Raw genomic sequence first — 27,892 nt, 5'->3', positions numbered from 1 at the left:
TGTGTCTTAATAGGCAGACAATGTACATGATAGTATGAACCCTGTAGTAACCAAGTTCAAATAATGACAAGAAAAATCTGGAAGAGCCTATAAAAGCAACCCCATTTGAAACTGCTAGTTACAACTACACCTTACTTGCAGGTTATATTCCAAAGTCAAGCCTAAAGCAAAAACTGCAGTTAAAACTGCCCTAGAAAATCCCTCTAGGAATGAGGACCACATATTTCTCTGTCAACAAATTCAACACAAGTCAGATTTTTCCCTCCAGCATCCCACCAGATTAAGTAGTTGGTTTTTATTTACAGATCACATTGTTTGGATGTCATGTATTTTTGAACACTAGGAAAGAAATATGCTCAGTGCCTTTCAATATGAATCCACTGGCTGAGTGAACTGCAAGTTCACACTTCCCATTTCATGGGTGTTTCTAGGGCATAAATTCTGAGTGCAACAAGTGGAGCTGAGATTATTTAAATGAGATTTAAATAAATGAGATGATTTATTTATGGTTAAGTGCATACAGATCAATTACAAAATAAGTGTGTATCATTCGCCAGCACTGTGCTTCCATTTTAGAAACACCCAAGTGAATATGGCTTCTCTAGCAATCTTTTAAAACTTCTGGACGTGATCCACAGTAAGAAATTCATTGTAAACTGTAACCCACTACACACATATGTATAATACATATGACAAAATACATACAAAGTATTTATTACATGTCATATACTTGATATATTCCACTGTTATATTTTGTTAAAAAAAAAAAAAATTTGGGCTGGGCAGTGGCTCATGCCTGTAATCCCAGCACTTTGGGAGGCCCAGGCTGGTGGATCATCTGAGGTCAGGAGTTCGACAACCAACCTGGCCAACATGGCAAAACCCTGTCTCTACTAAAATACAAAAAGTAGCCGGACGTAGTGCCTCACGCCTGTAATCACAGCCACTTGGGAGGCTGAGGCACAAGAATCACTTGAACCTGCGAGAGGGAGGTTGCAGTAAGCCAAGATCGTGCCACTGCACTCAAAGCCCGGGTGACAGAGCAAGACTCTGTCTCAAAAGAATAAAACAAAATAAAAATGTCGGCTGCAACTCTGTGTTTTCTTGATCCCAGTGATCCCTAACTGGGTTACAGGAAGAACACTGAATTTCAAGCTCTTAGCTACTCAGAGTAGGGCAATATCTCAGGGTTAAGGAAACAAATCAAGCCAGCATATTTGTCCATAATATTTAATACTTTTCCACTTTAAATACTGGTTTTAATTTTGTGATTGTAACATGGAAGATCCAACTTTATTATGTTTAAAAAACATCATCAGGATCATAAAGCTATTATAGAAGTTACTCTACACACTCCCAAGGTACTTTAAAATGATTATGTTTTCAGTCTGTAGATGAACCATGACAAAATCCAAATACATCGTCTGTACAACTCGGACTAAATACTGGTGAAAAGTGTTTAACTGGACAAATAACTGATCAGCTTAAAGATAACCAGCACAATTTCACAAGAGAACCAGCTCAGCCCAACTAAAAATTTCTTAATAGCAGTTGACACTGACGTTGTATTAGGTGTATAAATTAGTTGATGAAACTGAACAAAGAGAAATCCATTCCTCCTTTTCCTTATTTTGCCTTCTTACACCTCCCTTGCAGATAAAACCCTCCTTTGGTTTAGTTACCCCTGTGGCAATACCAAACCAAGTACTGCAGTGATCATCCTCTACCTCAAAACGAGGAGTCCTGAATTCCAGCTGAAACACTGTGCTCTCTTGTCCTGTGCAGCGGCAGTCAGGGATAACACCCCACATCACCAATATATTTCAAGTTCTAACATAGCACAAAAGATAAACTGAGTAGAAAAGAGAGTAAAGGGTAGTTTTTTTCTTTTGGTTTGGGGGAAGACAAATATCTGTAGATGAGAAAACATGAATATTCAGGATGTAGGAATCAGCTTAATGAAAATAATTCTAGAGGATCTAAATGTTGTCCAGAAGGCCAGTACCTCTCCAAATTCTGACCTCTTTTGGACTCTTTCCATATTCACCAATTTATTTCTCAATCTGATTGGGTGGGATTAACTCTAGTGAAGTACAAGTGCAGTTATCTAAAGGTAAAATGTTATCTTTTCTTTAATACAAATATTTTAGTGTAATCATTTTATTTACAGAATCAATTGCAAAAGTATATCATCACATTTAGTCCAAATGCAACTAGTGATAGATTTAGATATTGCTTTGTAAACTTTCCATACTTCTGTAAAATAAAGCTATCCAATTTAGCAATGAAAGAGTTAACTGTCTGTGTTCATGACAGTTACCAGAAATGGCAAACAGAGAAACATTTGTAGTGAGCATACAGAATTTTTTTGAAGATTCTTATCAGTGGCTATGGTGAATAAACCTGCCCTCCCCAACCCTCCCATTCTCCCATCCCAGCCCCATAACCCACAGCTGATTGTAAAATAAAATACACATTTGAGGTATAAACTTTTCTTTTTTAAACATCACAATATAAAATGTTAACTGGTGATGTAGTAAACCAACATGATAATTTGTCTTATTTGCCTTACTAGCATTACCACCATATAGGCACTTTTCCACGTAGTCAAATTATGAACAGCATTTTTCTATAAGGCATATTCCATGCACATCATTTACAGATAGGTAAATTAAAAAATAGAAAAGATTATGGAGCGTGAAATCTGCGTGCATGTAATGTAAGCATATGTTTTATATGTATTTTTCTCTCTGTACAGAATAATAAATATCACTATATCTGATGCAAGTAATTCACTTCCAGGATTGTGCATATTAAGCGATCAGACTAATCCCATCATTAAATTATTATCTTGCACTTATCATTAAGACTCCATTACCATGTATGTGATATATACAGGAAATGTTCCATGTGACATAACTTTCTGCTTTACAAAATGGGTCCAATTTCTGTGTTTTTACAGAGCTGAACAAGTCAGCAAAGCATCTACAAAATGCCTCTGATTTGTATAAATACACTGGTGTGTAAACACAATGAAGATTTTGAAGTGGGCAGTCATTTCAACTTCAGTGAGTACTATTCCTTGCCTCATCTCCATGCTTCAATGTTGTTCACAGGACTTAAACTGAAAAAGGTATTTTACATTTTAAGTTCATATAGCAACAAAGAAACTCATTTCAGTTTGAATCATGTGGAATCTTTACTGCTCTGCTGAAGTTTCTGATCAAGAGGCAGAGAGGCACTGCTCACATTTTCCATGTATACTTTGCAACCTATCTTTTAAACTGACCCAAACTGGAAGAACAAACATATATACCCGTTACTGAATACCAGAAATATTGAATTAAATGTCAAACTCAGTCTGATTTGCTTTAAACAAGTTATACCATATACTATCTTAGAAATTTAAAGAAAACATGAACTTATCTTGACCATTTTCCAGAAAGTAGTCTATACCAACAAGATTTGTACGGATATTTCTGTTTGGAGACAGGCAGAACCAATTTAGGGCTTACCAAATTGTGTTTGTAATAAACTGAAAAAAATATCTAGCACACAGTACACAACTAAAAAATATAATAGAAATATAAAGATATCTGGGGGAAGAAATAAAGCTTTTCACTTTCTCCATCAGAACCAAGGTTCTTCATGGGAGTAAGACTATAGAAAAGGCAAAATCACAGGTTATTGACAGCCCTCAGTTATTAAGAGACACACGACAACATGAATCATTATAGAAATCAGCAGCAACGAATTCTATGATTATACAAAGCAAAAAAGTCAAAAAATTCTGGACACAGATTTGACTGTAGGCCTGAAAAAAGAACCTCATCCAGATATTTGCTGCACAGAAAGCACATGCCCCATGTGCGTTCAACTTTTGTGCTTTTCTTTTGTGCACAAAACCTGATACAACAGAGGATCTTAGGCCGGACCATAGTAAATTAAAAATTCTGGAAAAGTATCCAAAAATTAAAGCATCAATTCCTAGTTGTGATTCAAAGTTGATTTTTTTTTCTCTTCTAGGAGCAAGCAAATAAAAATATAGCCATATACATGTAATTTTACATGTATTTATAGTTATATGCTGAGCAAGGAGATCTAGCAGGAGATAGCTAGTGTTAGATGTTCAGCTTTGCTATTGCAGTATTTTGTCATTTTTGTACACAAGGCCAAGGTCTTGGGCCACAGACAAGGCTATAGATCCTACGTTCCAGCTTAGAGCATTCAGCTTTTTTTTTTTCTTTTTTTCTCCAACATGGAATGTCACACAGCCTTGCTTCAGTCACTGAAGGAAAAAAAAAAGACAAGTAAAAAACTCAGCAGTATGTTTGTTACTAACAGCTGCAAGACTACTAGAACAGAGTTCGCCCACTCTCCATATTCATGGAATGCACAGAATCTCTATTAAAATTTATCATTATGAATGCAAAATTATTAACCTTACAAATTTGAACTTATCCTATCAGCAAGGAATCGAAGGTATATGGAATTTTTCAAAAGTTAGGGGAATAGTCCTCTCTATGGTCTGGGCCTCCAAGATGACAAAGAAAAGAAGGAACAATGGTTGTGCCAAAAAGGGCCGCTGCCACGTGCAGCCTGTTTGCTGCACCAACTGTGCCCTATGCGTGCCCAAGGACAAGGCCATTAAGAAATTTGTCATTTGATACACAGTGAAGGCCACAGCAGTCAGGGACATTTCCGAAGCAAGCGTCTTTGATGCCTATGTGCTTACCAAGCTGTATGTGAAGCTACATCACTGTGTGAGTTGTGCAATTCACAACAAAGTAGTCAGGAATCGATCTCGTGAAGGAGAAGAATCAAACACCTCCGCCCCAATTTAGATCGCGGGTGCTGCCCCTTGACCCCCACCAAAGCCCATGTAAGGAGCTGCGTCCTTAAAGACTGAAGATGGACTATTCTCTGGAGAAAAATAAAATGGAAAGTGTACTTAATACTGCACGCTGAGTGTATTTGTGCCACATAGGGTGAGAATTTTTTGTGTGTGTCAGACCAAGTGTGAAGTGACACAGTGTATTTTCATGAGGGAGAAAGCTTATTCATGTAAATCAAATCTTAATTGTTTGTAGTCACATCCTTGGCCTCACAATTTGCATAGGTGTGTGAAATAAAGGGGGTTTAGGCATCTGGAAAAAAAAAAAAAAAGGGCAATAGAGGCAAGCAGAGGGGATCAGTGAAAGGTCTCCTGATTTTTACCCCACAACATGGCATTTCTTTTCTCTTAGCCTGCAATAAAAATTATGACATACAATACTATTTATCAAGAATTTTAAAAATGTATTCAAGCTATGAGAGAGATGCTTGCCTTATTTAATCAACAAACATGCTCCGACCTCTTTGTCAAATGAGTTTAAAAGTTTTTACTGGCTGGGCTAGTGGCCCACACCTGTAATCCCAGCACTTTGGGAGGTTGAGGCAGGCAGATTGCTTGAGCTCAGGAGTTTGAGACCAGCCTGGGAAACATGGTGAAACCCCAACTCTACTAAAAGTACAAAAAATTAGCCGGGCATGGTGGTGTGTGCCTGTAGTCCCAGCTACTCAGGAGGCTGAGGTAGGAGGAACACCTGAGCTTGGGAAGTTGAGGCTGCAGTGAGCTGAGATTGCTCCAGTGCACTCCAGCCTGGGCGACAGGAGTGAGACGCTGTCTTAAAAAAAAAAAAAATCTATCTATCTATCTATCTATCTATCTATCTATCTATCTATCTATCTATCTATCTATCTATCTAGTTTTTACTGTTAAACAACTTTGGATCTTATTAACTCTTTACAGAACTTTCTCTAAAGGTGATATACACACTATTTAATGTTACTATTTTTTCCATCACTAAAATTAAGAATGTTCGCTTTCCTAGGGTTTCAATGCTGGGTTTGACTTCATACATTTATCTTCCATAATTATTGTAAAAAAAAAAATCATGTTACAGTAACAAAGATTTTTTCACATTAAGGTTTGAATTTGGATCTTTGTTACAAAGAAGCTCAATCTGGACTCAAAAAGCCAGATTTGAGTTTGGGTCAATGAATCTTTTCAGTTGTATCTTTGCACACATATACACGTATCCACAAACAACAGACCTCTCTTCCCCAGAGATGTTTTTAAGATTCCAAGCTCCTCCCTCCTAGGTCCATAAATGAAAAATCTGTGCACATATACATGCACACACACAGACAGTCAGTAAAACATTGCTCTAAATCCAACAGCCTAGATGCAAATGCTGCTAATATCCTACCATGTTATCTTTCAAATGTTTCAAAAAGTTATTCTTCTCAAATATAATTGAGAGCACGTTTTACACAGAACTGCATTCTGATTTCTTTTGCTTTAATACAAAGTTGTATTTTCTGTCTTGCTTAGTTGAATATCTGAGCCCCTTTGGTAAGGAAGTCATATAAAGCATCAAGAGGCAGGCTGCTTCAGTGAGGTCATGGTGAAGAAGAGAGAAGACAGATAGAGTGAAACAAAATCTGGTCTTGGATCGAGTGAAACAGCACCACTTTAAAAACCTAGTGGCCATGGCAAAGAGACATATCGCTAAGCAGGGTGATAAGCCTGTTGCTGTCACGTGCCATCAGTTTTCTGGTTTATTTGATAAATATGGCACAGACACAGAAACAATAAGAAGTAATGCATCCAGATCTAGCTATAACAATTCTAAAGTACAAGATACTATAAAAATTGTGAGCACACTTAATGCAGTGCACATGTGCCTGAAGAGACACTCTAAAGAGTCAGGCTATATTACAAAACACCAATCATTCAGGTAAGAAAGACTGGAATCTGTTTAGTATTTTCAAATACCCTTTTTCCTGGGAAAAAGCTAAATAAGACATCAATGTAATATACCTTATGTTAGTATGGGATATTAGTATTGGACAATAAATTTAGCCTTTGCATTTTTTTTAAAAGAAAGACATACTATAAACATCATTAGAAATCAGATTTAACATTATTTCATTATATAATTGACTATTATTTTTAGCTAAAGAAAAGGACTCAAGAATATACATTTCTCAGCCAATTACTTAACATTCAGTATAGGTGAGAATGAGAGGATATTCACGTGTTACTGCTTACCATTTGTGTATCACAATTGGCAATACCTACTAATATTTTAAATGTTATTACAAAATAGAATTTATAGAAATAGTATTATACAAAAGATTCTCAATGGACCAAAGCAGGCTTAAACTCGGTCATAAGAAGAGGAATACAATTAAAACTACCCTGACAGATTATTTTTCACCTAATGAGTTGGGGAAGTTATGAAGTTTTGTTTTACACATTGTATGAAAAATTATGGGACACAGGCACTGCAATTCATTATTGCTGTTGAGATGGTCAATTACTATAACCTCTATGAAAAGTAGTATCTAAATTATAAATGCACAAACCCCTAGCAGGGCCAGTAGTACCACATCTATTAATTTTTCCCACATATAAACTTGCAAGTACAAAATGACATATGGATACAATTATAACACTGTTCTAGCAAAAACTGGAAACTGTAATATTCACCAATGCAGAACTGATTAAATAAATTATGTATATCTATACAATGGACTACTGTATAACCATCAAAATGAGGAAGCTCCTTATAAATATGTGAGACCTTCAAGATAAAATGCAAATGTAAGATGTTGAATAGTGTTTACAGTATGCTGCTGCTTCTCTAACAACAAAAAAAGTGTATGTGTGTAGAATTTACACTAGTATTTGTTCATTCAAGCATTAAAAACTTTCTGGAAGAAACTAGTAATAGCATATAGTAATAGTTAATAGTATATGGCGTATGCAAGACGGGGTAAATTTTACTGTGTAACTTTTTCATACTTCTTTTTTGTTTGTTTTTTGAGATGGAGTCTCGCTCTGCCGCCCAGGCTGGAGTGCAGTGGCCGAATTTCACCTCACTGCAAGCTCCGCTTCCCGGGTTTATGCCATTCTCCTCCCTCAGCCTCCCGAGTAGCTGGGACTACAGCTGCCCGCCACTTCGCCCGGCTAGTTTTTTGTATTTTTTAGTAGAGACGGGGTTTCACTGGGTTAGCCAGGATGGTCTCGATCTCCTGACCTCGTGATCCGCCCGTCTCAGAACTTTTTCATACTTCTGACTTTTTTTTTTTAAGAGACATTACCTGTCCAGGCTGGAGTACAGTCGTATAACCACAGCTCACTGCAGCCTAAAACTCCCGGAGAAAGCGATATTCCTGCTTCAGCCTCCCAAGTAACTAGGACTATACATGTATGCCACCACGCCTAATTTTTTTTTTGTCAAGATGTAACCTTGCTGTGTTACCCAGGCTAGACTTGAACTCCTGGCCTCAAGCCATTCTCCCACCTTGGTCTCCCAAAAAGTGATGGGATTACAGGTGTGACCCACTGTGCCTGGTCACTTTTGACTTTTAATCATGTTAATGTATCACTTACTTTAAAAAGTTAAAGATTCTGGGCCGGGCGCAGTGGCTCACGCCTGTAAACCCAGCAATTTGGGAGGCCCAGGAGAGCAGGTCACCTGAGGTCAGAGTTCGAGACCAGCCTGGCCAACACGGCGAAACCCTGTCTCTACTAAAAATACAAAAATAGGCTGGGCATGGTGGTGGACGCCTGTAATCCCAGCTACTCAGGAGGCTGAGGCAGGAGAATCACTTGAACCTGGGAGGCAGAGGTTGCAGTGAGCCGAGATTATGCCACTGCACCCCAGCCTGGGCAGCAAGAGAGAAACTTTGTCTCAACAACAACAAAAAAGGTTAAAGATTCTACCTCTTTGCATAGAGGCGTTCAGTGCTGTACTGGTTGACAGTAAGAATACGGAACCAACTCAGACATTAACGTGGGACTAGTTAATAAATTCTGCAACATGCATGTAACAGACGTTAAAAGAATGAGATGTTTTACACATCTGATGTCTTAAAAAAAAAGATAGTCAAGATACATTGTTAAGTGAAAAAAAAGCAGGCTATAAAACAAGAATTTTGTTGTAATAGTCAGTATAAACATTTTAACTCTCAAAAATATGTCAGTACATACAAAGAAAAATCTGGAAGATTATACAACAAAAATAACAGTTTCTAGGAAGGGAAAGAATACATACAGAAGTTTGCCCTTCTGCAATTCTACAGTTCTATAATATCAAAATTTCTTTACATAAGCATTAGAAGAAAAAGGAAACAATAAAAAAATTAAGTTTTAAAGGCTATAAACTACAATTCCCAAGGCCAGGCATGGTGGCTCATGTCTGTAATCCCAGCACTTTGGGAGACTGAGGCAGGATGATTGTTTGAGGCCAGAAGTTCAAGACCAACTTGGGTAACATAGCAAGACCCCTATCTCGACAAAAAATAAAAACTTAGCTGAGCGTGGTGGCACATGCCTGTGGGGACTCCCAGCTACTGGGAAGGCTGAGATGAGAGGATCGCTTGATGCCAGAGGTCGAGGTTGCAGTGAGCTGTGATGATGTCACTGCACTCCAGCTTAGGCAACAGAGCAAGACCCTGTTTAAAACAACAACAACGACAACAACAAAAACCAACGAAATAATACTCTATAGAGGAACATCAAAAAACACAGCAAATACTTTCAACAACTAAATTTTAGTATCGACAGAGTCATATTAGTCAAAGTTAAAAAAAAAAAAGATAAAACATATCTTCTAGTACCTGTTAATACTAGAACAAAATAGGCTTTCCTGCAGTTTTTTCTTGGACGTAAGAAGTAAAACGTTTTAGAAATTTAGGATACTCTCGCTTTGCCACTGCCCTTAACACTGAGGCTGGTGCCCATCCTCCAGGGTTCACTGTAAGATAAAGGAAAATTAAAATGTATTAAGATACAATTCTCCAAACATATGTGAAGCACTTCATTTGTTCCCTTGCTTTTAAAATATTCCTCACATTGGACCAATTCGCATCTTCTTTTTTTCTTTTTTCTTTTCGAGACAGAGTCTCGCTCTGTTGCCAGGGTGGAGTGCAGTGGCATGATCTTGGCTCACTGCAACCTCCGCTTCCCGGGTTCAAGTGATTCTCCTGCCTCAGCCTCCTGAGTAGCTGGGATTACAGGTGCACGCCACCATGCCCAGCTAATTTTTGTATTTTTAGAAGAGACAGGGTTTCACCATGTTGGCCAGGATGGTCTCGAACTCTTGACCTCATGATCCGACCGTCTCAGCCTCCCAAGGTGCTGGGATTACAGGCATAAGTCACTGTACCCGGCCGGACTAATTAGCATTTTTTAAGTCCCAACCTTTCATTCCTTAACACTATCCATCAGACATAATCAGACAGCAAATAAGAAAGCATTTATAACCTTTCTACAATGTTCTTGGTTCCCGAAGTTACCTGTAAAAATTACTATAGCACCACTTAAGGTTATTTAAGGCAGATTTATTCATAAATCTGTACTGTAATTAAATAGTAACTTACTCAGGTACAACTGTTTCTTTTTTCTTTTTTTTTTTTTTTTTGAGACGGAGTCTCACTCTGTCGCCCAGGCTGGAGTGCAGTGGCTTTAAACATACTAGCAGTTATGGCCCTGTATAAAGAAGGCTTGACTTTTGATGAGAGAGGTTGCAATGATTACTGCAGGTGCAAAGTAGGTAAAGTAAGGACCCAAAGCAAGCAATGAAAAGGCCTATCCAAAGCGAAAGAAATAGGTAACTAGCAACTAACAAGGACTAGGGAAGCGCTGACTCAGAAAACAAAAAGCCTGACAATGAATGCCAAAGAGAAATACATATGTAACTAGCAACAAATAAGGAGTAGGGGAGCACTGATTCAGAAAGTTAAAAAGGCTAACAATGAGTAAAAGAACTCTAATTTCCTTCCCCCACTGTTGCTTATATTCCTAATTATAAACACATTCTATTAGGCAAATATCTAAGAAAAAGTGCTTAAAAATGAAGGCTAGGCCGGGCGCAGTGGCTCACGCCTGGAATCCCAGCACTCTGGGAGGCCGAGGTGGGTGGATCACGAGGTCAGAAGTTCAAGACCAGCCTTCAAGACCTGGCCAAGATGGTGAAACCCCGTCTCTACTAAAAATACAAAAAATTAGCTGGGCATGGTGGTGGGCACCTGTAATCCCAGCTACTCGGGGGAGGCTGAGGCAGAGAAATGCTCGAACCTGGGAGGCGGAAGTTGCAGTGAGCTGAGATTGCACCATTGCACTCCAGCCTGGGCAACAGAGTGAGACTCCATCTCAGAAAAAAAAAAAAAAAGAAGTGTATATGACAGTGACCTAGGGATAAAGTTTTAAAATTTACCTATCCACCTCTAGCTTCAGAAATACTCATATAGTAGTAGCTCCAGGGTGAAATTCAGACATCTGTATTTTCAAAGATTCTCTAGTAATTCTGATATACCTTTCTCCAAATTAAAATTTAGTAATCTAATGGATAAGAACTAAAAAGGCATTTGTCCAAATTGTCATACAGGTCATGATCAAGAACAGCCACATTATCAAAGAGCAAAAACAATAAAATACATACCATTAGCTACATATGTAATCTTGCATAGAATGTTGTCCCTGCTAATTTCCTGGTTTCCCTCTGGTGGGCTTACCAAGGTTTGACAAATCATAGCAACATTTATTTTGGCACGGACACATCGGTTGTTTAGCTGCCAAAACAAAAAACAAAGCATCAGTAGATACCCAGTATTTTGTAAACTCTGCTGGTCTAGTATCATATTAGGTTAACCAAAATCATAACTCTTAAAAACTATCTCCAGTGAAATCTTACAAGCACCAAGCTGATATAACACCAGGATTCCTCCCCACCCACTTTTTTCGGGGACAGGGTCTTGCTCTGTTGCCCACTCTGGAGTGCAGTGGCGCCATCATAGTTCACTGCAGCCTCAAACTCCTGGGCTCAAGCAATCCTCCTGCCTCAACCTCCAGAGTAGCTGGGACCACAGGTGCACATCACCAGGCCTGGCTAATTAAAAAAAAAAGAAAAACGAAATTTTTCTTTAATAGAGATGGGGTCTGACCACGTTGCCCAGGCTTCCCTCCTCTTAAGTGCTAAATGGAGCTAAACTGTGGTAAACCACAGAGGTTTGGCTGGTAGTTGATAATGGCTTAAGAGATAACTGTGGGAAGTAGTCTATTGCCCAGTGTACGTACTGCCCTTTTGGCTGTTTCACCAAACCTTAGAAGGAAAGGTAAATGGCCCTGGTGCAATGTTCACAGCCATGACTGTTGCCCTCAGACAACACATGGGCTATACTATTGCTAGCACTCAATCTAACACAAAATCTAAGAAGCATTATCAAATCAAGTATTGTGTGTGGGATGTGTTTATCGTCTTTATCCTGCATTGTGTATTTAGCTTTATATTGTTTAATTATACACATTTATATATATTGTACTTACAGGAGCACTGTCATGATCCACAGAAAAATTACAAACTATCCAAGTTTCAGGGTCATTTTCAGTCAAGGCTGATATCTTTCGAATGGCAGAAAGATATAATACGTCTCGCTGAGAAGCAGGCCACACCCTCTGTGGAGAAGTAAAAATCTTCTGAAAAACAGATCTAACATGGAACTAACAGGACAAACAAATGTAATGCCAATAAATGTCTTAATTGAAGGTAAATCTCTCAAATTTTAAATGGAAAGCATCTGAGGCTATCTACCAAATGATTAATTATGAACAGAGTTAATAGCTTTGCAGAACAATATAATAAAAGGAATAATGTTCTTTTTTTTAATTATAGTAAAATATATACATGTATAATTTCCCATTTTAACTAATTTTTAAGGTACGATTCAGGGACATTAATTACATTTACAGTGCTGTGTAACCATACGGCGCTCTCTGAAATTTATCATCATCCCAAACAGAAACTTTGTACCCATTAAGCAACAACTTTCCATTCCTCTCTCCTCATACTCCATGATTATGGTCCGCTTAGATTCAAAGATTTAAAGAAAAAAGACTTCTTTGAATCAAATCACATTAGAAAGAATTCTAAGTCACTTAGATTGAGTATTTCAATATTAAGGTATGCAAGGGGAAACATATACTCTGGGAATGACATGGAGCCTAGGTCTTCAATAAATGGGACTACCTCCTTTAAATGAGAAAAAAAAAAACCAACAACAATCTTTTATCCTGTTTACGTTACTTCTGTTTTGGTTATCTCATATATGTACCTGGACTAGTCCTTATTATGCAGTGTCATTCTTGATTACTAAGAGTAATAAATAGCATACAATACAAATCATTTGCAAGATGAAATGATTCATTTTTTAAAGATACAAAATTTCATGCAGTTGACGAACACAGTGTTGGGTAAATTGTGTGGAGACAGTAATACATGAAGATTTGGCAAATTTAGACCTAATGAATACAAATCCACAGGATGGTAAGATAGAAATTTAAAGAATGAGAATGACTTAAACAACAAGAGACCAGTAGCCCTCTTTTAAGACCATATTGTAAAAGAAGTCAAATTTAAAGGGAAAAATATTGTAGTGTAAATAACACTATAGACTTTGAGACTAAGCAGAACATTATCATGGAATGTGAGGAGAGGGGAATGGAGAGTTGTTGCTTAAATGATTACGGAGTTTCTGTTTGGGGTGATGATAAATTTCAGATATAGTGTTAGTGGTATGGTTACATACATTGTGAATGTAATGTGATTTTCTTGAAAAAATTATTCCAGGACAATTGGTTTATTCCAAGAATTGGCAAATAATTATAACTGTAACACATTTTGTTACATATAAGATTTTAATAATTTTTAGTTTTATTTTTGAATCCTGATACAACTTACATGACCCTCTCTCCATCTACTATTTATCTAGTAGAATACCTTCAGCAGATGTTTTCCATGATGGATTATTTTCAGATAATAAGGCTCTTTTGGTTCTAAATTACTGGTTATTTATCTTCATTCCCAATTATAGGGTGACATTAATATTCTGACATTTACTAAATTTTAGATTTCAAATTAGACTTCAAAATTTGTATGCTAAAACCGAATCTTAACTGTTACGCATTTCTGAGCAGCTATTGTGTAAAATTAAGTATGGCTCCTAATTATTAGATATAAGATGTCTCAGATGACAAGACTGAGCTTAATACACAACAGACTTATAATGTTTTCATATAATGCACTCAAAAACCATTTAAAAAAGAAAAATGAAGTACTCACTGAATTGGAAAAACAAAGTACCTATTAAATCATTATATTTCTTTTATAATGTTTAATATTGTTTTTGGTGGATCTCTCCAAAATTTTAATTCCTTTTATTATGCTATACACATTATCTTATTGGGCAGTTTTCAGAAAAGAAAGAGCAGAATAAGGCAAGAGAAATATTAATTCTATAATTTTAAATATCAAGAATAGCAGAAGAAGAAATAAGGTGAAAGGGAACTAATTTATGTTTCTGTGTGCTCTGGTGTATGACTAACCTCTCAAGTCATGCTCTGCGATTTTTCTTTGCCTTCAGATAATCCACTTACTTTTATATCTATTAGTCTTAACATAGGCTAATACCGTACTAGCCATTACCCTTATTGTTGTTGTCACAGGAAGCTATAATTCACATTCATATTTGGTAACTATCATTTACCTCTTAATAGAGACTAGATACTAGAAAGGTATTTAAATGTATTTCAGTATTTCAGAAGGCTCTTTTCTAGACTTAAAATGTGTATAAAGAAAGCTGAGAGCGTGGCATACACCTGTAGTTCCAATTACTTGGGAGGCTGAGGCAGGAGGATCACTTGAGCTCAGGAGTTTGAGCCTAGCCTGGGAAACATAGCAAGACCCTGTCTCTTTAAAAATAAAAACTGCATAAAGGGAACTAACTGTTGATCTTTATCAAGCACTCTATTTCTAGATTGTATCTCTCAGATTCTTGCCTGCACACATTTCTGCTCTGAACAGGTTGATACACCTTTCAAATATATGACATTCATAAATCATTAATAAAGTCTTTGGATTTTTGTGCCTTTTAATAACCTACCCAATTTTACTTTAGGGAATCTGCATGTCTGTGTTTGAACTACATTGAAATTCTTTTAGGATGAATGAAGAGATCTTTACCTTGTGTGTTTGATAAATGATGATTGCATTATCAGCTAATGTTTCCACCACATGAAAGTTTTCAATAGTTGCTGAAATGAAGAGAATAATAAAAAGATAAATTATCTTTTCCTAGAATGTGATCAATTAACTTATGATGAAAGTCAAGTACGAATGGACAGTATGGTAAATTGAACAAGATACTGCCCTATCTAGGCTACGTCCAAATGGAAGGTAGCTAACACTTAGCATTGTGGTTACAGATGAGGGATGTGAGATCTCATCACCAGGAAGCTTCATTTTCTTTGGCCCAATATCTATCTCCCACAGCAAGAAAGCAATTCTAATCACTACTGCATCACTCGGGCACAAATAATTCCCTAACACTAAAACTGTTCCCTTTTCCCTAATTTATTGATGTTAAATAAACTGTTATATCTAATCTTAGGTGGCTATTTCTGTGAAAAAGGGATGTCAAACTGCCAATGATAAACATGATGTTGAGAAGTATACTTAGGAAATTTTGTGTCTAAGGGGAATACACAATAAGAATAACTCTAGGCTGGGCGCGGTGGCTCACGTCTGTAATCCCAGCACTTTGGGAGGCCGAGGCGGGTGGATCACCTGAGGTAAGGAGTTCGAGACCAGCCTGGCCAATATGGTGAAACCCTGTCTCTACTAAAAAATACAAACATTAGCTGGGCGTGATGGTGTACGCCTGTAATCCTAGTTACTTGGGAGGCTGAGGCAGGAGAATCACTTGAACTGGGGAGGTAAAGGTTGCAGGGAGCTGAGATCACGTCATTGCACTCCAGCCTGGGCAACAAGAGAAAACTCCATCTAAAAAAAAATAATAATTCTAAAGTAATCACAAAAGGATTCAACTAGGATTTACCATGGAAACAGTTTAGGAAAAAGTAGATGATGAAACAGAAATCTTCAATTTCAGTCTTGGCTTCTCCATCTTGTTGCCTTTGACAAGTCACTTTGCCTATCTGAGTTTTACTTAATTTGTACGTAAAATAAGCAATAATAACTACCTATCATTGTAGCATTACTGAGGTTATTGGATCAAATTACATAGTAGGAAGCATTTTGTACACTGAAAAGTTCCACATAAACGTATTGTTAGTCCTCTATATGATTTTCCAAATACTTTCTAAGTTGACTTTGTGAACTATGTATGAGATGCAGAAAACTAGGTTGGATTTGATATTAAATTCAAAATAATAATTAGATTAAAATATATTAATGACAGCTTACTTTCCCAGTCATTGCGAACGTCAACATTCCAGAAATAATTGCAGACCTCATGTCCTGTGACGCCTTTAACTGCATGGGTAGCTTTTAAAGGATCCAGAACAATCCCATTTTCTTCTACTTCTCTTCTGTATACCTAAAGATAACATAATTCCAAAACTGTTTGAAAATTAAAAATCAAGTCCATAAAAGCATGAAAACATGCTTTTAAATATGGCTGCTCTTTAGATTTTTATGAAAATCTATTTATAGAACATATTCTGCTAAAAGAAAATTAAAAATTTCAAATTAACAGACAAAAAGTACTGAAAATTATAAATCCAAAGTAAACTTCATAAAAAACATGCCTATGTGATAAATGACTTACTGTGAGTTGTTTAAAAATAAACGTATCAATTTGAATTTGGCATTATTTACCAAACATTCTCAAAGACTGTTTAACATGGCTAAGAAAACCAAATAAATCTGGCTAGAATATATTCTCCTTAAAGATACTAAATTAAGGTTGCTTTGTTCAATGCTGTATCCCAACATCTAGAATAGATGTATCTGAAACACAGCAGGCACTCGGTTATTTGTTAAATCAATGGCTGAAAGCTAAGATGGCAAAAACATAAATAACAGATCTATCTTACTTTAAATACTGAGGTTATATACCTTAAATGGTAAGTAAAATTAATTATTTTAAAATTATCGTTTGCTACTTTAGATAATTATGTGATAAATACTTTTGAGAAATGAAGAAACATGTATCATGGGGGAGAACCAAGTGTCAATTTATGAAGGACCTATGGGGCTAGACATTGTTAGACATTTCACATAGTTTCTACTACAGCATCTCTCAACAGACTACCTTCCCCTACATATTTATTACTCATATTACTGGGACCACCGTTTTCCCAGCTACCCAAACCAGAAACTCTAGACTTTTGATTCCTCCCTTTACAGTTCACACAGCTAGTAAGCTTTTTACTATTCTTCTTTTTTTTTTTTTTTTTTTTTTTTGAGACAGAGTTTCGCTCTTCTTGCCCAGGCTGGAGTGCAATGGCGCCATCCTGGCTCACTGCAACCTCCGTCTCCCAGGTTCAAACGATTCTCCTGTCTCAGCTTCCTGAGTAGCTGGGATTACAGGTGCCAGCCACTATGTCCAGCTATCACTTTGTGCCTGACTCTTTTAAGCAGTCTGCTTGTTCTCCAGTTTCTTCCCTATCAGCTTGATCTTCTTAAAATTATACTTTTCTATCCCAGCACTTTGGGAGGCCAAGACGGGTGTATCACCTGAGGTCAGGAGTTTGAAACCAGCCTAGCCAACACGGTGAAACCCCATCTCTACTAAAAATACAAAAATTAGCCTAGGGTAGTGGTGGGTACCTGTAATCCCAGTTACTCGGGATTACAAAAAAAAAAAAAAAAAAAAAAGATACTTTTCATACAGTGGCTAATCTACTGTTACAGACAATTGTTATAGACAATGACTATTCTCTTTAGAGAGTAACTTTATGCTTCCCATAATCTAGGCCCAATTTCTCTCTAACACTGTGGCTGTCGGAGTTCTTATTTTCTATTCCTCATTCCAGCTGGAGAGACTTCATCTAGACCATCACTCCTGGCTTCTCTTCAGTGCTTCACTTCCTCCTCCCTAGAGGTAGGTGACTCTACGGTGACTGAATGATGACTACAGAAGAAATAAGGCAGGTCTGGCTCAACCCTTTCTTCCACAAAGAGCATACATCCTGGCCTGCTTCTGTAGTAAAGGTTTGGGATTATCCAGCAATGCCAGGAACATGTTTAATTCTGGAATAACAAGACCCTGTAGCAGCTGATCTCAAACTATTTTCTACAATCACCTTATCAGAATTATAGCTAACATTCTGGTATCTCATTTATCTGTCTCTTTTATTTTATGTCTTAATTTGTTCCTTATTCAAGAGGAGAGGAGATCCCAGCATCTAATAATATATCTTATTTGCTAGAATAATTCTGGTCAACAAAGATTATGCAAAAATCCCGACTAAAAAGATTGCTTTCAAGTTTTTGCTCACATCATTATTAATAAAATTATTAATAAAAACAATTTTGTTATTATTTCCAGATGCAGTTCAAATGCTTCTCTGCATTGTAAAACAATCTAATTGTTTCAAATCACAGAGATCTTTCTTTTCTGATTTTCTCCACCACTCATCTGTACTCTTCACTCAGTACGTTATCAGATGGGGCCAAGTAATAGCATGCACACACATATATATACACACACTATTTTTTTAGACAGGGTCTTAGTTAGTCACCCAGGCTAGAAAGCAGTGGCACAAATGTGGCTCATTGCAGCCTTGACCTCCCTGGCTCAAGGGATCTTTCGCCTCAGCCTCCTGAGTAGCTAGGACCACAGGTGTGTGGCACTGCACCTGGCTAATTTTTGCATTTTTTGTAGAGATAGGGTTTCACCATGTTGCCCAGGTTTGACTTGAACTCCTGAGCTCAAGTAATCCACCTGCCACGTCCTCCTAAAGCGCTGGGATTATGCATATGAGCCACTGTGCCTGGCCAATAGTACCTTTTAAATGTCAATATTCTTTTTCCTCTCTCATTCCTTGCTCTTATTTTCCGTCCCTGTGTTTAGGGATGTAAACAAGATTAACTGACCAATGTCTGAACATCAAATAAAGGTGCAGTAAGATAAGAGAAAAGAAGGAGGGTATAGACCAAAAAGGGAGAGAAACAAAGTGTTATCTAGGCACAACATTCAGTATGTTAAAAAAACAAAACAAAAGGAAATATCCAAATACAGGACCATCAGCTAATTGTGACCTTTCATATCTAATTCTCCAAATTTTATTTTCTTCATGGCCTAGTCAAAACAGAAAGGTTTAATCATATATTTATATTACAATCATAAAGCAATTTTAGTAAAGGCAAAGCTAGAAAAGCAAAAAGACATTCTATTGTTCAATATATGATACTGCTTTGATCACATGTAATAATTTGTTTTAAAGGTAAGTTGAAAGTGCTATCCTTATTCATATCAATAGTAATGATAATATGACTGAAACAGAGATGCCTTTGGCAATCTACAACATTTCAGAGGGAATTACCTTCATTTCTCCTTCTTCTACAACCAACTGCCAATTGGCATCTCCGCCTACATCCTGTAATGAATAAGTCATGTGGTTCTGCACCATCTCTTCAACCTTGTGAGGGGAGGAAAAAGGCATGAGAATCCAATAGATATGTCATAATCTCTAAAACAGAATGGTATTCAGTTAACTTCAGTTAAGAAATGGTGCTCTTAGTAGCTGAGCAACCAAATGCACAAAGGTGAGGAGGTTTTACATAGCGTTTGAAGAGTTTGGTCCATATTCCAGATATCCAGGTTAACGACAGGAGACAGAAATGAAAAGAAGGAAGATGGGTCACTCAAGTAACACATATTGGCCTAATGTGTATCAAGTGACCAACAAGCATTTTCTGGAAAAAAGAAATATTCCATTCTATATCATAAAACAGAGATGATGTGTTAAAGTATAAAATAATGGAAGAGTATAGATAAAAGGGGCACAGAGATCATCCAGTCTAATGTTTCTATATTTAAGACTATGTAGAGATATCAGGAAGGTCTGATATGAACAAAGACATATAGAGAGAGAGCACATCTTTGCTCTCAGATGAGCAAAGATACACAAAGATTAGCAAAGATATATATGTATATGTCAAAGATTTCAATACAAAAAAGGTGAAAAACCTTCCTTATGCCACTGATAAACCTCTGTTTTACAACGGAATATAAGCCAATTTAAAAATAATCAAACTCTTATTTATTTGATTCCAGTTTCTTTGTTCTAAATTCTTTTAGGGACAATGCTAATATTCATATATTCAAGCATTTACACATAATCACCTTTTAGTTCATTTTAAAATTTCTAACAATTTCCTGTAAAAATTTTTAAATTTAAATTTATAACAACTTTTTACTGATATTTAAATGTAACTCTTAACTATCACAAATTGTCCTTATACATTTTATGTAAATAAGCAAAGAAAGTTGAATATTTCACACTACCAGATTTCTCAGATTTATTGGAGAACTGAAGTGATAACAAAGATTGTGGAAACAAAGTAATTTCATTTTATGTAATAAATATATTAGAAGACAGAAGAGCTGGAAAAAAATATATATATACACATATATATATCATACTTCCATTAAATTTTATCCTAAAGTTCATTTGTTTTATATAAAGTCTATTCTGCTCATTAGTAATATAGAACAGGAATCAGTTTTGAACATATTTCAAAGTAAATAATCAACTCCCCACCCCCCACCCAAGAGACAGGGTTATTCTGTCACACAGGTTGGAGTGTAGCGGCACAATCATAACTCACTGTAATCTTGAACTTCTGGACTCAAGTGATCCTCCTTCCTCAGCCTCCTAAGTAGCTAAAACTACAGGCCTGTGCCACCATGCCCAGCTAATTTTTTTTTTTTTTTTTTTTTAAAGAGACAGGGTCTCACTTTGTGGCCCAGACTGGAATACAGTAATATGATCATAGCTCACTGCCACTACAATTTCCTGGGCTCAGGGGATCCTCCTGCCTCAGACTCTGAGTAGGTGGGATTACACGAGTGCAACACCACACCTAGTTAATTTTTTTGTAGAGACAGGGTCTCGCCATCTTGCCCAGGCTGGTCTTGAACTCGTGGTCCCAGGTCATATTCCCACCTTGGCCTCATTAACAGTTTTAAAAAAGAAACTCACTCTGGGAATATAATTTTCTATACCAAAGGATGTTATCAATATGTTATAGTGATATATACTTCTGCTACCTCGATTTTCTGGATCTTAAATACATTTTTGATTACTGAAAGCAGGTATGGTCTTAAGTGTCTCCTGATACGTCAACCATCACAAAGAATATTTTTGATAAAAATGCTGAGATTCTATAATCTACTTTTGTACTAAATAAACACTAACAATATTTTATTCCTTTATTCATAATTCTCAAAACAGTGTGAGTTACTGATTTGACAGAAATTTAACAGGACATTCTACAATTTTACAAAGCCTTGGAAAATATAACTTTCAGTGTTGCATGGAGAAACTGTGCACCTTTATAATTTCAACATCTGCTTTGAGAGAGCAAGGATAACTAATGCAGGATTCCAAGTTACTAATACATACAAAATGTATCTGATTTCCAAAAAGAAAAGTGCCAATTACTATGTATAAATAAAAGTAGCATTGGCTTGATTCATTTGTCTGTGTCACACTGTGATTAGGAGAAATGTTTACACTCTTCAGATCCCAAAATCTTAAAAATCTTTAGATTTGAGTACATGCTTTGAGGTAGGAAACTAGCAGTTAAGCACACCTGTATTTATTATGAGATAAGAGACAGAAAGAAATGCTTCCCCCAAATAAACTCTACTTTCAATAGGTTACTTGTGAAAGAAGAACGTGAAGAACAGAAGAATTTTATTCTGTTAAAAAACAGAATTGGGTTCAAAAAAGAAAATTTTTTTTTTTTTTTTGAGATGGAGTCTTGCACTGTTGCCCAGGCTGGAGTGCAGTGGCGCGATCTTGGCTCACTGCAAGCTCCGTCTCCTGGGCCCACACCATTCTCCTGCCTCAGTCTCCCAAGTAGCTGGGACTACAGGCACCCACCACCATGACTGGCTAATTTTTTGTAGTTTTAATAGAGACAGGGTTTCACGGTGTTAACCAGGATGGTCTCGATCTACTGACCTCATGATCCACCCGCCTTGGTCTCCCAAAGTGCTGGGATTACAGGCGTGAGCCACCCCGCCTGGCCTAAAGTAATTTTTTAATGCTACTTAGCTCTTTTGTCAAAAACAATGCAGGTAGTTGTGTTTCTGTTTGGGAGATTATTCTGAATTAGGGATTTCAAATGCCTAAGAAATGAGGTGTTTTTGATTTGTGGTATTGTCCAAAAGAAACCAGATTCCACAAACATACACGCACAGTAGGTAGCACAAGTCAAAAAATATATAGAAAGCATATTTAACATTGTCTTTCTAGGTAGGCAAAAAATGCTATTCCTTCAACGGTAGGCCATGAGGCAGGTCCAGGTTCGATTTTCAGCCATGCTGTATAAAAATGTTTTAAAAATGATATTCCTGTAATAGCTACACTGCATCAATGGAAAACCAGTTTTCAAAAGGTCCAACAAAGAAACAAACATTCAGTGCTATGCTCCTAAAAAACTAAAGATCTAACGAAGTACTAAATTACTGTAATAAACTCTGCAAAGCTTTCATCATGGAATCTTCATTCATTGTAATATCTTCCTTGAGGTAATAACATTAAAGTTAAGAAGAGAGGTATACAGGTAAAAATCTCACTATAACAAATTTTATGTTTGCTATAGGAAAATATGAAGTAACCAATATTACCATAGGGGCAGTGACTTGGGCACTGGTGACCAGACTGACACTTCAGATCTAACCTAATAATCTGCTCACTTTACTGTTCAGTTAAGACACTACATATTAAAAAGAGGTGGGAAGCTGGGCGTGGTGGCTCACACCTGTAATCCCAGCACTTTGGGAGGCCGAGGCGGGCAGATCACAAGGTCACGAATTCGAGACCATCCTGCCTAACACGATGAAACCCCGTCTCTACTAAAAATACAAAAAAATTAGCCAGGCGTTGTGGCGGGCACCTGTAGTCCCAGCTACTCGGGAGGCTGAGGCAGGAGAATGGCATGAACCTGGGAGACAGAGCTTGCAGTGAGCCAAGATCATGCCACTGCACTCCAGCCTGGGTGACAGAGCAAGACTCTGTCTACAAAAAAAAAAAAAAAAAAAAAAGAAGTGGGAAACAAGGAAATACTGTTTCATAAAACAAACAAACAAACAATAAGCAAATATAGCCAAATTTACCACACTGTTAGGCTCAAAATTTGACATTCTAGGAAATAATATTATAGTAACACCTCCTGTCACTTATAAATGAAAAAGACTCAGTTAAAAACACTGAAGAAGGTGAACAGTGTTTCTAAGTTTTCTTTAGGCTAAGTGTAATTTCAGAAATCATGCCCTTGATTTTTCCGGACCTAGAGTTGAAAATGATTAGCTGACATACAAAGCATCTTCAAATTAATAAACTATGAAACAACATAGAGATAAAATACATTTGATACAGAAAATTAGCTGGGCGCGGTGGCGGGCGCCTGTGGTCCCAGCTACTCGGGAGGCTGAGGCAGGAGAATGATGTGAACCTGGGAAGCGCGAGCTTGCAGTGAGCCGAGATTGCACCACTGCAATCCAGCCTGGTCTACAGATCGACACTCCGTCTCAAAAAAAAAAAATACATTTGGGATAGGGGGACATTTGCTCCAATTCTAACCTTTTCTTCCATCTCATATCTGAATCACTCAGTATGATGCCATTTCCGGAGGCTACCAAGCAGGATTTTTCTAACACTATTACCCAGAAATCTGAAAAGAAAATTGCCTTTTGATAGCACAATAAAAGTCTAATTTGGGCATGGTGGTTCATGCCCGTAGTCACAGCAGCTTGGGAGGATCGCTTGGGCCCAGGAGTTTGAGGTTAGTCTTGGCAACATAGCAAGACTTCATCTACTTAAAAAAAAAAAAAAAAAAGAGTCTAGAAGGGCTCAAAAACAGCTCAGATCTCTTTCTCTTAGGCATGTAAAAGAAATACAACTATGTTGGTCAGGCATGGTGGCTCATGCCTGTAATCACAGCACTTTGGGAGGCCAAGGTGGGTGGATCATGAGGACAGGAGATTGAGACCATCCTGGATAACAGTGAACCCCCCTCTCTACTAAAAATACAAAAAATTAGCCAGGCGTTGCGGTGCATGCCTGTAGTCTTAGCTACTCAGGAGGCTGAGGCAGGAGAATCATTTGAACCCGGGAGGTGGAGTGTGCAGTAAGCTGAGATCGCGCCACTGCACTCCAGCCTGGGCAACATAGCGAGATTCCATCTCAAAAAAAGAACTACGAATACACTTACTACAAAGTCACCAAAGCACAGAGGGGCTTGTTAGATAGAATAATTATTAATAACAAATTAATAGTGTACTGTTAACCCAAAAGAGAGATGGCTAAGAACATAGCACTTTCAGTCTATCACATTGACAAAAATTAACTGAATTACAATATTCAGTGCTACTATATCAATAGAAAACTGGCCTGGGAATGTAAGCTGGTTCAACTTTTCTAATTAATAGTTTGGCAGTAAAAATTTTTAAAACTTGGCTGAGGCCTGTGGCGTGTAATCCTAGCACTTTGGGAGGCTGAGGTGGGAAGATCACTTGAGGCTAGGGGTTCAAGACCAGCCTAGGCAACATAGTGAGACTCCCGTATCTACAAAAAATAAAAAATTAGCTGAGAATGGTAGCCCATACCTGTAGTCCCAGCTACTCAAGAGGCTGAGGCAAAGATCACTTGATGCTTTAATGAACTATGATCGTGCCACTGCATTCCAGCCTAGATGACAGAATGAGACCTTATCTCTTAAAAAATAAATAAAATACCAGCCTGGGCAACATAGTGAGACCTCATCTCTGTTACAAATAAAAAAATTAGCTGGGCATGGGGGTGTGTGCCTGTAGTCCTTAGTCCCAGCTACTCAGGAGACTGAGGCAGGTGGATCACTTCAGTCCAGGAGGTCAAGTTGCAGTGAGTGTGATCTCACCACTGCACTCCAGTCTGGGGAACAAAGCAAAACCCTGTATTAAAATTAATAAAAATAAAATAATATAATATAATAAACACTTGAAAATGTTCACGGCCTTTGTTCCCACAATTATGCTTCTAGGAATACATTCTAAGGAAATAATTAGATAAGGGTGCAAAGATGTATATAAAAGGATGCTCACTGTAGCACTATATACAACAGAGAAAAATCAAAAATAAGCTAAATGTTCAATATTAGGTGAGTAGGTAAATCCAGCCATGCATATGCATAGACAAAGACATATAGACTTATATTTATTGATGGGAAGATGGGCCTAAATGTAAGTTTAAAATAAAGATTATAAAAAAGTTTATACAGTTACCTATTTTGGTAGAAGATTTTTTAAAATCTGGCACATATGGATAATTACATACACCTTAATATTTATCTCATATATATGACAGAAGATAAATGGAATATTAGTGAACTATTATTTTAATTTTATTTATTCTACTTTCAAGTTCTGTTAAAATTAGCATGTATCACTTGTACACTAAAAAAGGGAGAGGGGTGAAATAATTACCACAACAATAATGTGCTCCTATGGACAAAAGGTGGGAAAAAGCCTCACACAGAACCATTTTTTGCAATGATGCTCCCTATAGATTAAGCTGCAAATGTACTGTATATCCTTTGATTTCTTTCTTTTTCAACTGAGGATGATGTTTTTCCCCCTTTGATTTCTAAGGTGATACCTTTAAATGTGAACTGTTACGCAAATAAATGTGACCAAAATGATCAATTTATGAATCTAAATTCTTTCTATTCTCTGTACACCTGAAAATTATTTTCTGGTTGGTGGCTACAGTCATTATTTCAAGAACTTGCCAGCCTGGGCAACACAGCAAGGCCCTGTCTCTACAAAAAATAAAAACAATTAGTTGGGTGTGGTGGAATGCCTGTAGTCCCAGCTACTTGGGAGGCTGACAGGAGGATCACTTGTGTCCAGGAGGTCAAAGGTCAGGTTACAGAGCTATGATTGTGCCACTGCACTCAGCCTGGACAACAAGTGAGACCTTGTCTCCTTAAAAAAATAAAAATGAAAATAAAAAAGGCTGGGCATGGTGTCTCAGGTCTGTAATCCCAACACTTTGGGAGGCTGAGACGGGCAGATCACTTGAGGTCAGGAGTTCAAGACCAGCCTGGCTAACATGGTGAAACCCTGTCTCTACTAAAAATACAAAAACTAGCTGGGTGTGATAGCGTGTGCCTGTAATCCCAGCTGAGACAGAAGAATAGCTTGAACCTGGAAGGTGGAGGTTGCAATGAGTCAAGATCGTGCCATTGCACTATAGCCTGGGTGACAGAGTGAGACTGTCTCAAAAAAACCCAAAAAACAAAAATGAAAAAACAAACAACAACAACAACAACAACAAAACACAGAACCTGTAGTCCTTTACAACTTTAATTTCTCAGATCTGTAGTGACTTCGTTCCTAATATCTGCCCATCAGACAGATTCATGTGTTGGTACTAATTTCCTGGTAGATTTCTATATTTTATTTTAAGCTATTTTCAGGGCATCTCTGAGTTGTACACTTGATTATTTCAGCCAATTCAAGACTATAAAATATCATTTCAACAAGAACAAGGTAGTCATGAGCCAACACTTATGCAAACAGCAAAGTGAAATTACCAGAAATTTAGAAGGCTTCTGTATGGGAGCTGATATAAATGATCAAGAAACTAGGTATGATACATGTATCTGGACTTTTAAAATTTGTTGGAGTAAATAAGGATTATATTATGCTTATATAATATTTTGGCAAATTATCAAAGGTGATTAAAAATGTTGACTTAGTTTTTAAATTAATTATGAAGATCTTACAAAACAAAGAATTTGGCTACCTCCAATATTTCAAGTGTTGTAGAGCAACTGATGTATATTTGTGTATTAAGAACAATGTAGGCCAGGTGTGGTGGCTCATGCCTGTAATCCCAGCACTTTGGGAGGCCGAGGCAGGCAGATTACCTGAGGTCAGGAGTTCGAGACCAGCTTGGCCAATATGGTGAAACTCCGTCTCTACTAAAAATGCAAAAAATTTAGCTGGGCGTGGTAGCAGGCGCCTGTAATCCCAGTTGCTCAGGTGGCTGAGGCAGGAGAGTCGCTTGAACCCAGCGGGCAAAGGGTGCAGTGAGCCAAGATCACACCATTGCACTCCAGCCTGGGCGACAAAAGCGAAACTCCGTCTCAAAAAAATAAAATAAAATAAAACAAAAATAAAAATAAAAAACCGATGTAATATAACAAGTGTTTCTAATGTTAATGAATAACCTTTGAACCTCTTACTTTGCTTAATACAAAAGTCTCTATAGGGTGTGAGAACTGTAAAATGTAACACTACTGCATAGTCACTACTATACTTTTACACTGTGTTGACTGGAAGAGTTTTCCAGATAACACAATGTTTCTCAGCTAATATTAACTCCAGATCTACATCCAATGCTATATTCTCAAGTGTGACTATACAGAATCAACTTGCTAGATCCTTTGATAATGGGTGATAAGGCAGTGTAACATCCTCTGAAACAAAAACTCTTACAATTGGGAATCAGTCATCTATTCTAAAGGAACTGTCAAACATAAGGTACACAATTTAATCACAACAGTTAATTGCTAGAGTCCATATCTGGTAATGACAACTAATGCTTTAGCAAGGACAGTAAATACTTGAAGACCTTAATGTAATTTTCTTCATTTTTACCTCTGCTGGCATATAAAACAGTACATCATCAAAAGTTAAAACAGGATCGGATCAATCATGAGCACCATATATTAGGAAAAAAATTCAGCAAGATTTCTCTTGTTACATAGGTGAGCTTTACAAAAAGTTACTATTATGAAGAAGTAAGCTGTAATTCAGC

At 37.2% G+C, this 27,892-nt stretch overlaps 1 protein-coding gene across 2 annotated transcripts in view; it reads right to left on the bottom strand.

Moving 5' to 3' along the window:
- Positions 1-2,476: 2,476 nt before the first annotated feature.
- Positions 2,477-27,892, bottom strand: part of CERT1 (ceramide transporter 1) — a 146,405-nt gene continuing 120,989 nt past the window's right edge. For both annotated transcript variants that reach the window (XM_010352831.2, XM_010352834.2), the window contains 7 exons: positions 19,400-19,495; positions 16,314-16,446; positions 15,072-15,142; positions 12,380-12,508; positions 11,496-11,625; positions 9,673-9,809; positions 2,477-4,288 (listed from right to left, as the gene is read on the bottom strand). In XM_010352831.2, coding sequence (XP_010351133.1) covers positions 9,682-9,809; positions 11,496-11,625; positions 12,380-12,508; positions 15,072-15,142; positions 16,314-16,446; positions 19,400-19,495 — 687 coding nt within the window. In that variant the 3' untranslated portion in view covers positions 2,477-4,288; positions 9,673-9,681. The remainder of the gene's footprint in view (positions 4,289-9,672; positions 9,810-11,495; positions 11,626-12,379; positions 12,509-15,071; positions 15,143-16,313; positions 16,447-19,399; positions 19,496-27,892) is intronic.

This window comes from Rhinopithecus roxellana, chromosome 3, assembly GCF_007565055.1.
Source record: "Rhinopithecus roxellana isolate Shanxi Qingling chromosome 3, ASM756505v1, whole genome shotgun sequence".
In the NCBI taxonomy this organism is placed as follows: Eukaryota; Metazoa; Chordata; class Mammalia; order Primates; family Cercopithecidae; genus Rhinopithecus; species Rhinopithecus roxellana.
This window is presented reverse-complemented; position numbering and strand designations above follow the sequence as displayed.